The sequence below is a fragment of the Hevea brasiliensis genome, chromosome 2, assembly GCF_030052815.1.
Source record: "Hevea brasiliensis isolate MT/VB/25A 57/8 chromosome 2, ASM3005281v1, whole genome shotgun sequence".
Taxonomy (NCBI): Eukaryota; Viridiplantae; Streptophyta; class Magnoliopsida; order Malpighiales; family Euphorbiaceae; genus Hevea; species Hevea brasiliensis.
The window spans coordinates 17,591,723-17,605,988 of NC_079494.1; the positions used below are offsets into that span (position 1 = coordinate 17,591,723).

At 29.5% G+C, this 14,266-nt stretch overlaps 2 protein-coding genes across 4 annotated transcripts; one reads left to right on the plus strand and one right to left on the minus strand.

Moving 5' to 3' along the window:
• Window positions 1-225: 225 nt before the first annotated feature.
• LOC110654177 (phosphoglycerate mutase-like protein 1) lies at window positions 226-2,429 on the plus strand. Of its 2 annotated transcripts, XM_021810080.2 has the most exons (9): window positions 226-381; window positions 467-574; window positions 681-760; window positions 839-932; window positions 1,285-1,359; window positions 1,454-1,542; window positions 1,632-1,751; window positions 1,835-1,879; window positions 2,199-2,429. In XM_021810080.2, the coding sequence occupies exons 1-9, from the start codon at window positions 322-324 to the stop codon at window positions 2,287-2,289; spliced, it is 762 nt and encodes a 253-aa protein (XP_021665772.2). In that variant the 5' UTR covers window positions 226-321; the 3' UTR covers window positions 2,290-2,429. The 2 variants fall into 2 exon arrangements, with proteins under 2 accessions (XP_021665772.2, XP_057985659.1); XM_058129676.1 differs by lacking the exon at window positions 1,285-1,359.
• A 4,407-nt stretch (window positions 2,430-6,836) lies between these two features.
• LOC110654179 (uncharacterized) lies at window positions 6,837-12,127 on the minus strand. Of its 2 annotated transcripts, none has more exons than XM_021810081.2 (11): window positions 11,940-12,127; window positions 11,623-11,850; window positions 11,410-11,505; window positions 11,161-11,258; window positions 10,886-11,014; window positions 9,919-10,039; window positions 9,096-9,180; window positions 8,893-9,002; window positions 8,059-8,210; window positions 7,484-7,580; window positions 6,837-7,346 (listed from the first exon to the last, which is right to left on the minus strand). In XM_021810081.2, the coding sequence occupies exons 1-11, from the start codon at window positions 12,018-12,020 to the stop codon at window positions 7,053-7,055; spliced, it is 1,491 nt and encodes a 496-aa protein (XP_021665773.2). In that variant the 5' UTR covers window positions 12,021-12,127; the 3' UTR covers window positions 6,837-7,052. The 2 variants fall into 2 exon arrangements, with proteins under 2 accessions (XP_021665773.2, XP_021665774.2); XM_021810082.2 differs by having other exon boundaries at window positions 11,161-11,249; window positions 11,940-12,126.
• Window positions 12,128-14,266: the final 2,139 nt, after the last annotated feature.

Consider the following 14,266-nt stretch of genomic DNA (forward strand, 5'->3'; position numbering starts at 1 on the left):
TTATATATTATTTTTAATAAATTATTTTATAATTTTGTTCGACCCTTTAAATATTATCGCCAAGCTCCACCAGTCTATGCCCTACATATGCATAGTAAATCACACTTAGGAAGCAGGTAAAACCTGATTCCAATTTAGAAAAGCTAGTTTCGAATCTTATTTATAGAGCTAACCATTAAGTTGTAGCCTAAAAGCATATGGAATATTACATGGCATATTATGGCTTCAAGTTCAAATTTAGTTCCCAGTTTACCTCTATTTAAGTTTCTGTGGGTACTGGTCGACCTTTGCATTTGTAACATCCAGCTTAACCTGAAATCAATGGATGCTACAACAGCCCAATTCCAATGCCCATTAGGCCATTCCAAAATTCTTCATCTGGTTTTTTTTTTTTTATTACTGTTTTCTGTATTATTTTGTCTACTATACCAATGTTATATTTATCCTTGCATATTATTGTCTCCAGTTGAGGCATGCACAAGGAATTCATAACGTAGCAGGAGAGAAGGATCACAGTGCTTTATTATCCCCTGAATTTTTTGATGCACCACTCTCCCCTCTGGGCTGCCAACAGGTGATTGATGAATTATTTTTCATATATTAAAATTCTGCATTTGTATTTGGTTATCTGATACTGTTTTTGTAGAATGATTTGCGATGGCTTGGCGTTTTAGTAACAGGTTACCAATCTACGCAACTATGTTCTTGCTTCTGGACTGCTTAAGAGGATTGATTTAGTCATCACTTCTCCTTTATTAAGGTCTGAATCGGATTGTCCCAAATTCAAGTATTTGAAGAATCAATTTTGTTGATTGTTTAGATAATGGGTCTTTTGCAGGAGCATGCAAACAGCAGTTGAAATCTTTGGAAGTGAAGAATCAGGTCTCGAGCGCCCACCGATTGTAGCAATTGAACTTTGTAGAGAACGCCTGGTACGTGTTGTTGATTCCTTAAGAAGACTTGCTAATAAATGTGCGGAATAGATCATCCATGCTTAGCAGAAGAGAGAAATTATATGTGTTATGATGTGGCTTCTATTTTAGAAATGTTTTTATTAGGTTCGAATTATGATTTATTCTAAAAAGTTTGCAGTGCAATTTAAATAAAATATTTTTGAGGTTTATAATGGCAGGAACCAGATCGGGTCACCACTGATGTCATTTGGATCATTATAGATATTATAAATTTCGCAGGGAGATTGTGAGATTTGGACAAAAAAAAAATACTGAGATATTAATTTTTAGTCGCGGGGATATTGTGCCATTGATGATCATTTCACTGCAGGGAGTTCATCCATGTGATAAGAGGAGAACTATTTGCCAATATCGAAATCTTTTCCCTGAAATTGATTTTTCATGGGCAAGTATATTTAATTAAATTAAAGAATGTCATATTTAGAGTTTGATTATTAGGTTTGGTTGAAACTCTAATCATCTTTTATTTGAGGTTGTAGATAGAGAGTGATGATGACATTTTGTGGAAGGCTGATGTGAGGGAGACGAGCGAAGAAATTGCAGCTAGGGGCTTGAAGTTTATGAACTGGTGATTACTGAAATGCATATGATAATTTTATATTTACAACGTACGGTTTTATCATGACAATTGATTTTATGGGTTTTATGTGAAGTCAGGTTGTGGACACGACAAGAGAGGGAAATTGCAGTTGTTTCTCACAGTAAATTCTTGCTCTATACACTGAGTGCCTTACCAATTGATTGTCATCCATCACTGCGAAGTGAAATTTGCAAACAGTAAGTGTTTGTTTTTTTTTTTTTTTTAATAAAGAAAAGGACTTATTTGAATTTTTCTAATAAAAATGTTACTGTTTTCACAGATTCGAGAATTGCGAGCTTCGTTCATTGATGATGGTTGATAAAAGGTGACAACAATGGAACTTAAAGAATAAACAAATGGGAAACACCTATCTATGAAAAATTTTAAAATAAAATCATCATATATACAAAATGATTTTATTACTATCATTGAATACATAAATTTTTATGAAAATGTTATTATAATTAATAATTAAAATTTATTCATCGATATATTTATCTAAAATATTAATATATAAATTTTAATAATTTTATATGTTAGTTTTATTATACATATATGTATTATATTTTAAATTCATTATGAAACATGCCTCTATCTTATTCGAAGATGCTCATCAATTGTTTGCATTATTTTTGAAATTTAAGGATGGTGGCAGTCACCAACAAGTATCTTCCTGTCTCATCTGAGGAGGGGAATATCCGAAAGCATGAGTCTCAGCTGCAAGCATATCCTTAAAATATTGGGTATTGCTCCACTGAGGAAGGAATATGTTCGTTCTAATATTATACTATGTTCTTCATAAAGGGGAAGCTACTTTGTACTCGTATTGTCTATCATCGATATAATGAATCAACTACAGGCATTTTCCATTCTAATTTTTAATGGGAAAAAATTAACATAAACATTTTTAATTACTTATTTAATTAGTTTACTTTTAATTTTAATTAAAAAATAACTTTGGATGTGATTTTTAGTTCAGCGATAAATTTTTTAACTGTAATTTATATATAGTAACAATTATTTTTTTTATTAAAATTTAAATGCCATTTAAAAAAGAAACTAAACTAAAATACAACTTAATTTTTATGTCTAATCCTTGACTTTAACTCATTTTGAGTGAGTTTGCTCCCATAGTATTGGTTAGAATTAAATCAATGTTATCAAATCTAGATGAATTTGTGGGTTGATCTGGTGAATCAATAGCCTAAACATAAAATCTGATTGATTTTCTCATTGAACCAGATAAAGATTTAATCCATAAAAATTTGGATAACTCAATGGTTAATTCGTTGATCCAATAACACAATAAATCAATTAATTTAAAATTTTTAAATTTAAATTTTTCAAAAATATCAATAATATTAATATTTTAATATTTAAAAAATTTGTATTTAATTAATAAATAAGATATTATTTAGCTATTTTTATTTATGGCGATACAAAAAATTTTATAAAATGATATGTTTAATTATTTTAATATATAGTTAATATTTCATAAATATTTATTTATAAAATTATTTCTATTTTATATATAAATTATAAATTTTTAATATAAAAAAATTCAAATATGAAATTTAAAGCATCATTAAGATATATGTAAATAGCTTGATAAATGTTGAAATATGAATTTTAAAAATAAAATTTAATTAATTAAATTTATCAATAGATATCATATTTAATAAATAATTGATATGCTGAAAACAAAGCGATCCAGCTATTAACCCACGAGTAATATCTCGAAAATTTTAAATATTTTCTTTTTATAAGCAAATGATGGCCTGGGCATTGTTTTAATTTCTTTAATATTTTAAATATTTTAAGTGAGTCATAAAAACTAGTTTTAAATGTATTTAAATTCTCTCCAATAGATAGGGAAGACAGAAAAAAAAAATTAGGACAAAAACGAAAGAAAAAATAGAAAGAGAGATTTAGTTGCAGGATTTTTTGACCTTCTTGAATAAAAGTTTAGGACAAAGGGACTGAAACATAATTTCATGCAACTAAACATGAAATTAGAAAATTTTACCCCCAAACCCCTCTCTCACATTTACCTTTCACTTTCGTGCAATAGTTAGCCTGACCACAATTCTATATAACTTATTTTTCACTCAGTCAAGAATCTTACAAACTCAAAACTAATCCCTTATGTAAACTTAAAACTCGTTCATATCCTCTTCCATTGTTCTTACACTTGTGATCACCCTCTTATACACATCCTTAATGACATTTATATATTTAAAATGGACACCTTTCTTCTCTAGCACCCAGCAAAGATTTTTCCTTACTACTTCATCATATGCCTTTTCTATTTTAATAAATATCATGTGGTATATATACTTCTTCATCTTCCTATAAATTTTCATTATTTTTCTTAATAGAAAAATATGCAATGTTGTATTCTTATTAGGCATAAAGCCAAATTGATTTTTTCTGATGCCTTTGTAGTTTCCCTAAGTTTGCATTCAATCATTCTTCAAGTTTTCATCACGTGACTTTTAATGCCACAATAGTTTTCACAATTTTAGATGTCTCGTTTGTTCTTAAATATAGGAGCGAAAGTACTTTTCCTCCACTCATTTAGCATATTCTAGATTTTAATATGCCATTCAATAACTTGGTTAGCCAAGTTATTCCAATCCCTAAGGCACTTCTAGGATACCATCCGGCCTTGAAGCCCTCTCTATTTTCATGATTTTCGTGGCTTCTTTAACTTCAACAAATCTGATTCTATGAGTGCAATTAAAGTTTTTCTTTGTCAAATAACCATTAAGGTATATAAAGTTATCCTCATGACTCACGTTGAATAGCTAATTAAAGTAGCATCTTTAACTCTAATCTCACCGTCTCCTAACAAAACTTGTTGATTGTTATCAAAAATTTTAAACTCGATGCAGTCATTTAACAGATGAAAAACAACAAGTTAAAGATTTAAAGTTTAACAGGTTAAACCAGGGTTTAATTGAAAAAATTAATACTCTATTTAAAAATAATAATAATAATAATAATAATTAATAGTTTGACATAATTATTAATAATTGTTAATTTTTTAATATATAATATTTTGTCAAAAATAATTTAAATTTTATATTAGAATTTTAATTTTTGAATAATAATATTTTCTAATAAAAATACTTATAATAAAATTCTCATAATAATAATGAAAATAAATTTTGATGTATTTAAACTCTATACCATAATAAATAGATAAAAAAAATATATTAAAAAATAAAAAATAATGAAAAACTTGAAGCTTAAAGTAAATAATTAAAATAGTTAGACTCATTTAAGCAACAAATGTAAGTTGGTTAGGTGGAATAAAAGACAGTATCTTTGCAAGTTGCATGTTCAACATGTAAAAATATGTTGTTTTTTTTTTTTTAATTTTAATTCTTAGTGACGAAAAAAGCTGTTTTTAAACTAAACCGAACCGATCACTGATTCAGTTTTCAATTTGACTGACTTAGTCAAGTTTTTAAAACTATTATTATTATTATTATTATTATTATTATTATTATTATTATTAATGCACTTGATTAGTTTTAGATTTCTACCCTTCTTTATTGGCTAGAGATTAAAGATTTACTATGTGTTTCGCTAGTTGCTTTCTTAATTTCTTTCCTTGAAAACTTATATTTCCCTAATGCTTCTCCATCTTGTGGTTGGTAACTTTTTATATCATTCTCATTTCATCCTATTAGTCTTTTGAACCTCCTCACTCCACCAATAAGATTCTCATTGGCATGGTCTTTTACCTTTGGATAGGCTAGTATATTCACTGCTACTTTCTTAATGCAGCTCGTTATTCCCTTCATGTGGTATTAATATTATCTTCTAAATTCCATACACCTTGTATCAATAGCTTCTCCTTAAAAACTATTTGGTTCATGCTTTCAAGTTCTACTATCATGTTCTAGGTCACAAAAATCTCTTTTCCTCTTTCACTTTACTCTTTATATACACATGAAAAACCATTAGCTTGTGTTGAGTAGTTAAAGTCTCACCATAGATAATTTTGAAATTCTTACATAGAGCTTCTCCCCTCTCTTAGTGAGGAAAAAGTCTAGTTAGCTATGGTTACCTCCACTTTAAAGCCTTTTTTTTTTTTTTTTTGAAAAAAGTGTTTGCCAAAACCAGATCAAAAGTCAAAGCAAATTCTATAATGTTCATAATTTTCTCATTCTTACTCCCATATTTGAACCCTCCAAGCACCTATTTTGAAACCGTCATTGCCACTGCCTACATGTCCATTCAAATCTCTCCCAAGAAAAATCTTGTTATCATTAAGAATACTCTGAATCAATACATCCATAACTCCAAAAACTTGCTTTTAACTTTCTCAATCAAAACTACTTAAGATGCATATGCATTGATGATGATACTAATCTCCTTTACCAACACTAATTTCAAGGAGATAATCATATTACCAATTCTTTTCACTTCCACTACCTTATCTTTTAGTCTTGATTCTACTATATTTCATATCCAACTTTTATTCTTCTTAAACCTAAAATACAACTTATAATATGCGCTACCAATCTTTCAAGCCTTTTGCCCCTCTATTTAATTTTTTTAAAATGAGGTATGTCAACTTTCTTCCTCTTCATAGTATTTGCAAGCTCTATTAACTTTCTAATCAATGATCCTATATTTCAACTACCTTGGAAACCTTACTCTCTGGGACTCTCTTCTTTATTCAAGCTCATTTATCAAGATTTGGGAACCCTTATCTATTTTACACATCTAGGTGCTAATGTGGAGAAACTGACTTTTTCGCCCACACTTGTCCAAAATATGAGAACCATCCAATGTTCGACACACCCGAGCGACGATGTGTTGAAATTCATTGCTCGTTTAACACATTCAAGTGTCAATGTAGCGCTTAAATTAAAAGGATCCTTACTCGTGAGAATTGATTTAATTTTATACTGATTGTCAACCTACTGCAATCCTCTTTCATCAACTTTGTTACGCTAAGCTCAGAATATGGAGTTAGCACAATTAATTTAAACAAAATAAATAATAATCGGTTGAATGAGAGAAAATTAGATATTTTGATCAGACAAACGATAGTAACACAAAAAAGAAAAAAAGTAATTTTGTTGCTGAACTCTTTCATAAATAATAGAGCTTTCCATTATTTTACATTTTATTGATTGGAAAAATTACTGCATGCTATCATTCCGCAGCCCACACTACAGAGAACAGATTAGCCATTATTATCTTTCTCATAAGTAATCAGAGGAATCATGCATACGAGTTAAAAAAAAATAAACTCGATCACCTTACAATAGAATTTTTTAAAAAATATATAAATAAAAAATAAAAAAACAAAAATAAAAAACACTTATCCCACGCCATTTATAAGCCAAAATTCAATCAAGAGGCTATGATCACCCAACAAGCAGACGCTCCATAACCTTGAAATGAAAATTATAATAACAAACATGGCACTCTAACCAAACCCGCATAATTTTTTAAGTGAAAAATCCCCTCAGAGACTAAGATCGCTTGAGAAGCACAAAACCTACAAAGATAGAAAGGAGAAGGAAGAAAACTGCAGCCAAAATGTTGAAGTTTATTGATTTGATATTTTCCCTGCTATTATCCACACCACTCGTGTCGATCATTCTGTTCTTCTCTACAGAAAAGCTAGATGCAGAATGACCTAGGACTGCAACATCCCAAAAAGATTTAGCTATCACTGATGGAGCTTCTATTTCTGGTTGGAGAATTGCCGAGGTATCAGTGGGAGTTTCCATGGACATCAACTCAACACAATGATCTTTTAGGACCTAAGGACCAAGGAAACAGCTATACTCAAAAACACAGGATGATATTACGGTAAGGATTCTTCACATAAATGCAGCGTGGATCTCAGATGTGCATAAAATAAATTTAATATTTTGCTCAACGAGACTCAAGCACAAACCTCAAGTTTCTCAGAGGGTTGTAAGTAGTCACATATAAATGTACCAGCCAACCAAGGAATAAATACTCTTCGAGGAAATGCAAGATTGCATGTTTTCCTGTTATAAAGTGTGCAATAGCAAATGTGATAAGGATGGAGGAAGAAAAATATATCAATTTTCCAAATTGCAGTTCAAAAAATGAAAGATGAAACCCATTGGTTCTGACAAACAAGCTAACTGAAGATGCAACAAGATTAGAGTTCTAATTAAGGGGAGAAAGGGATATAGACATATAGTGAATGGTAAGCTATCATATGACGAAGCATGTAAAGTGCTATTAATCTAAAATTATATTATTTAAATACAGTCCTAATCATTTAATCTTTCTCATAAATTGTAAAATAGAAATTATAATAATGAAAAAAAAAGGAAGATATATAATGGTTTATAATTCTTACTGCAGAAATATATTCACTAGTTAAAAATCACATCACATGCAATGCACATGTGAAAATGGCTAGTATAAAATATCCCAATAATATTGATACTTTCATTTTCTACACCATAAACACTATAGAAACTACATTTGACACACCTCAATAAGGACGGGACAAGTTTGGAAACAGGTTTTTCAGGCAGTTTTTCTTGGCTTGCTTCCCCACCATCATCATCTACCAGACCCAGATCTTCATCTGCTTCATCACAGATGATATCCAGTCTGCTTTGTAAACTTCTGATGATATCATCCTGGAAACAGAATACATAAGAAAAGAGCAACCATGAATAAGGAGAAATAGAGAATTTATACTTCGCTAGTCATTGCAGAAAATGTTCAAATCCCACATATTTACTTCCAAAATTTACAATATCCTTTCTTCTTCAACAGTTCAACATTAAATTCAACTATATAACTTTAAACTTTTGCGGATATTCCTTGTTGCCATCATACTTCCATATTTGTTGGCAGTCAGCAGCATCTGCCAATTGCTTACTGGTGAACTGTACTAAAATTTGAAACAGTTTTCAAACTTCATCCAATCAATACTGCCTGATTTCACCAAGATCAATGAATCTGAAGAGTACATTGTGCAAAATAGGTACCTTAATTTGAGTAAAAGTGAGACACACCCCTAAGGCACCTCCTATACATGAGTTAGACGTGTATAGAAACCTAGGAAGATAAAAATGCCAAGAATGCCTATGCACAATGAATTGTACCAACATGCTACACTTCACGAGTAGCCAGTACAAGTTTCAGAATGCTGTTGATAAAGGCAAAGCCCAAGCAAAGCTTACATAAACAATTAAGGTGCAAGGACAACAATTCTGTAAAGCATTTCCCTAAATACTTAAAGCAAAGGTATAAAAATGATAGTGCTAACAAAAACAATAAAAAAAAAAAAAGATAAAATTAAAATATATCGAATACCTTTATATCAGCAACAGCCTGTGATACTGGTTCTTTTGAATTCAAGTATGCAAAGGAGCACACAGACCCACTGAACATAAGAACACCAACAACATCCATTTGACTGCATGCTTTATAGAACAAAAACAAATTATTAAATGTTTGAAACAGAAATTTAAAACAACTAAAAACAACACTAAGAATAATCTTGTCAAATAACACACCTTCAGCCTGTGTATTCTTCATGAATGGTAGAAGCAATTCAACTTCATGCAAATCGTCAGTAGTGCAAGGTTCTTCATTAACAACCTAGAACCATATAGACAAAAGGAATAACTCTTCAAACAAAATGTAATACCATAAAAAAATGCTTTAATAACTTTCTATTCCAGAAAAGTCAAGTCAAAGTACGTTAAAATTGTCCACTCCAGACCAACAAAATGAGCTATAACCTATTGTAAACATAGTATATAGATTACAGACTATTAGAATAGATCAATTTCTGCTTTAGTGAAGTCCATATATCATTAAATTCACATGCCAGCAAGTTACATTAAGTCAGGTGCACATCTCATGGTGCAGTGATAGGCAAGGTATCAAATTCATACAAGTCAAAATATACAAGTCAGCAATCCATACTGCAGTTTTTCATTTTAGATGGACAAAACTACAATGAGATGCCCAGCACACTTGATCTACTGAATGAATGAATGAATGCAAATCTAGTTTCTACAGTCTCATTCCAAACTCAATAAGGACAAGTATCATACAGTGGTACATATATAACAATCAGAAGTTTAAATAAATATCCAAAACAAGTTAGTTTTGCAACAACGTACTTTACTGAGAAAAGTTGTGAGATATATTTGGTAGTTTATATTGCCAGAAAACTTTCACAAGCAATGTAAGCATGGCTACATTTAGCATATGAACACCTATACTGTTTAAGCATGGCTACATAGTATCAAGATGTATATAGTTTTCCCATAACATCAAAAAGCAAACAGAAAATGAATTGGAAATTGACAATGTCAGATTGCTTCTTACCAAATTTCCATCAATTAAAGCATTTGCACTTCTTAGCTCTTTTGCATGAACTGAGATTCCATGACGCAGAATTGAACTCAACGTTGAGGTATTTGATGCATTTTCATGACATATGGGAAAGCTAGGCAAATATTGGTTCAACTTTAGTGCTAGCACTGGTTTCCTCATATTCATACAATAAGTATCACAAGAACTAAAAACATTGGAGAGAAATTGCAATATGCAACCAGATTTTTGCAACAGAATAGCCAGATATCAAACTCGACCTATGATAATGAGACATCATTATAAAGGCATTTTATCATGTTATGAGAAATTTGAAGGGTCAATCAAAAACATTCTCCAGCTGTGAAGCAATCATATGAAATATCATGATAAACTCATTGATCATGTTATATGAAATTTGTAGTGTCAGACAAAAGATTCTCAAATTGTAATGCAATCATATGTTCATTACATATTGACAGAAACAGAGGATGATCATATTTTCATGCCAGAATTTAGATTTACAAATTGGTTTTTTCATTTTTTATCATCTTTGACAACCATAATAAAGATCTAATTCTCTCCAAATCAGGTCATGTACATAGGAATGCTTAAGCTTGTTTATATGCACACAAATATTGGCCTCTTTGATGAAAAGCCTTTAAACAGGATGATCAGCCTTTTCCTTTTGAAAAATGGGGCCTTGCGAAGTTACCTAGTTCAAGATACAAAATATTTGAGGTACCTGAGTAGGCAGAAGACATTTTTTCCATGAAAATAAATCATTTTTAAATGCAAAGTAACATTTCAGCACCAAAGTCTGTTGTCCTTTGGATACACAACAACAATTCATATACCGGAAAGCTGCGTCTGATAAAATCTGGTACAGTTATGAGCATAAATTGTCAAAAGTGAGGGGGGGAGGGGGAGAGAGAGACTATTGCTTAATTATAGAAAAGTACACACTGATCAATGGATTTACCTGAGGTTGAAGTTATACGTGCACCTAAATGTCCGAAGTGAACTTAAGACCCTTCCCATTTTAAAATCACAAGGCCGTATGCTACTTGATGTAATATTCGAAGACAGCACACAATTTCTACATGTCCACCTATACAAGTTTAAAATGCCGGTCAGCTCATCAACAAGAAGTATAACAAGTTTACTAAAATGACACGTAATTGGGATTCCAAGCAAATACATGGAAACATAATTGGGATTATAAAGAATATTCGCAGGTTTGGAAATGAAAAATACCTCCTGGGACTGTAAGATATATGAATAAGTAGCCTTTTATCATAATCAGTCTCCAGGACGGGTGCAGCTTCTGCAACTCCCTTTACGGTCTGCAAAAGCTATCCCGTTAATAATAACTTATCAGCTCAGAATTAACACAAGTTAATAGAGAAAATTGCTCTGCAATAAAATCCCTAAACAAAGTTCCTAGCCATCTTCAATACAGATTATGGTGGAAATTAAAGTGAAATTAAAAATAGAAAAAACCACCTGGCAAAGAGTAATGGTTGAATTCTTGAAAGAGGTATCACTAATCCATACATATATGCCAACCACCTTCATACCACCCAGTAACATTCTCGAAACCTAAAAACCACAGTCCGATCCAATCCCCAATTGAAATGAAATCCCAATAATTGAATAAAGAAATACAATCAAAAGAGATAGAGTAATTAAGAAATAAGTGGGAATAGAAGAATAGACCTGACGGGCGTGCTCAGCGACCCAATCTCTATCGATGGCCAAAGTGGAAGAATCGGCGGCCTGAGATTTGGGTTTGGATCCCTTTTTCTTGTCGTCTTTGAATGTGGCCGTAGTAGTCTCGATAAGAGAACAAGCTGGCTCTCCGGCATCGTTAGGTGGGGTAGGAACCAAATCGTAGACGAAGCCCCGGTCTAATGTAGAGCTGAGCTTGCCTATCACCAGACCCACCTAAGCCAAAAAGAAAAAAAAAAAAAAATCCAACTCTGTAATTGTTCTTTCAAGTGTGGATGTCCATAGACTGATAAGCGAGCAGAGACCTGAGAGGTGAGACCCGATTGGCTGAGGCGATCCTCGGCTAAATTGAGTTGGGTTTCGTCTGCCACCACCGCTTTAACCATTGCTTCTGCTGCTGCTGTTATTGTTATTGAAACGCTCACTCACTGGGCTATCATTCTTTATTTATCTACTGCTCCCTGCTCTATAATTTCTCTAAATTTTGGCGCGTGTTTGTGAAAAGTTATGATCTCCTTGTCACTGGTTTTTCAAGCAATGGAAAGGCTGGATAGAGTTGGTTGGGTGGGACCATAAGTCTTTTTGTTTTTTGGCCTTTTAGAGAAACCACAATTAGCCTAAATTGTTATTCAATAAATTTGATAAATATTAAAAAGTGTTTAGCTTAATACATAGAAATTAGTTTTATAGATAATTTTAATTATAAATATTTAAAATTTTAAATAATTATATATTTTATTAAAGTATTTATAAATAATTAATAAATAGTTAATATATTTAATAAAAAATAATTTATAAATATTTTTATTATTAAATGAGATTTGTGATTAAATTTAAAAATTAAATTAGAATAATATAATAAAATATTTAATAAACTAAGTTATAAGAATAAAATTTATGAGTATTAAAATGAAAAGTTGGACTTCTTAATTTATTTTTTTTTAATTTATAAGTTTTAATTCATAAGTTTAAAAATTATTATAATTACACAAGTCAATTTATTTTTAGAGCTTATAAGCAACTTATAAATTAAGATAAATACATTCTAAAACTTTATTTATGCTGCATTTTTTAGCTTTTATAATACTCAAAAAAATTATTAACAAAAAATATTACAAAAAGTCATTTTTTTTAATTTTCACAATAATAACGTAAATTAATATTATAATTAAATAATAAAAAATATTTTTATAGAAAATATTTTTTATAAAATAATTTTAATAAAAAAAATTTTTATATATAAATTATTTTCTATAAAATAAATAAAATCTAAATGTATACGTTTTCTAATAAGTGTAAATATGCATCCATTTATTTAATATATTTTATTAGTATTAAAAAATATAAATTTAATAATAAATACACCTACTAATAGGAAAAGGTGTAGCTTTTATATTGAGATATTAAATGAATTTTATTGAGTGCAAAAAGTATATTAAATAAACCATTAGAAAAATTGATATTTAAAATTATGAAAATGTTTTACGGATAAATTTGATGCGGATCAATAGGATTATAATAATATTTTTCGCATTTAATTATACTTATTAAAATTTTATTAATTAAATATTATTATATAATTAGATTAACAACTTTTGGCATGGGGAAGGATAATATTTTGGAGCATTTAATCAAAGTGATTGTTTCCATGTAATATATTTTCAATACAATAACTTTCTTAAATTTAATAGCCATTGTTCTTTATTTAATTAATTTATTCATATTATCTCCATAAAAACTAGAGAAAAAAAATCTAATTATATTTTATCTTAATGTTTTAGTGTAAATTTTTTTTTTTTTTTTAAGTTGCACTGCAAATATCCCTACTAAACGGCATAGTATAGCAAATGTTGCACAATCAATTTTCGATTTATGTTAAAAGCACCAAAACTGATAGATTTTGACAACGAGAGAACATATTTCCACTTAAGAATAAGGCAACAACATGTTTGTGCTTATAATAAAAATAAAAATGATAAATTGTCATAATTAAAATATTGATTTATACTATTCATTTTTTTTAAATGTAATATTAAATTAAATATTAAATAGTGTATGAATTAAATTATATTTTAAAATTATGAGTTATGCGAACTATTGTTCTATATAATTAGAACATAACATATAATACATGCTAGATTTTTCATTGATTACTCCTCATAATTTAATTAGTTTTTAAATCAATTATGAAACATATTATAATTAAATGTAATATGCATATCTTAGCTCTATACAATTAGTATATAGCAGATAGCACTATAATTTTTGCTAAATCTTTCATTAATCGTTCATTATAATTCAATTAGTACTTAAATCAATTATTAATATTATTATAATTAAATGTGTTATGCATACCTTAACTACATGTAATTAATACATAGCACTATAATATGTATTAGATTTTTCATTAATTACTCCTTATAATTCAATTGGTAATGAAAATCAATTATGAAATATTATAATTATATGTGTCATGCATAACTTATATAATAAGTAAATATCAACATAATATGTGCTAGTCTTTTATCAATCTGCTCCTTATAGTTCAATTAGTAATTAAATCAATTATGAAACATAGTATAATTAAACGTGCTATACACACCTTAACTCTCATATAATTAGTACATAGTAC

What these genes read in the sequence shown, in the direction of transcription:
- LOC110654179 (XM_021810081.2), bottom strand. Translation starts at nt 12,020, where the DNA reads ATGGTTAAAGCGGTGGTGGCAGACGAAACCCAACTCAATTTAGCCGAG. An exon ending in CAACCATTACTCTTTGCCAG is followed by an intron (nt 11,259 to 11,409) that starts GTGGTTTTTTCT and finishes TTAACGGGATAG; the next exon opens with CTTTTGCAGACCGTAAAGGG. An exon ending in ATATCTTACAGTCCCAGGAG is followed by an intron (nt 11,015 to 11,160) that starts GTATTTTTCATT and finishes AAACTTGTATAG; the next exon opens with GTGGACATGTAGAAATTGTG.
- LOC110654177 (XM_021810080.2), top strand. Translation starts at nt 322, where the DNA reads ATGGATGCTACAACAGCCCAATTCCAATGCCCATTAGGCCATTCCAAA. An exon ending in CCCCTCTGGGCTGCCAACAG is followed by an intron (nt 575 to 680) that starts GTGATTGATGAA and finishes TTTTAGTAACAG; the next exon opens with GTTACCAATCTACGCAACTA. An exon ending in ATCACTTCTCCTTTATTAAG is followed by an intron (nt 761 to 838) that starts GTCTGAATCGGA and finishes GGTCTTTTGCAG; the next exon opens with GAGCATGCAAACAGCAGTTG.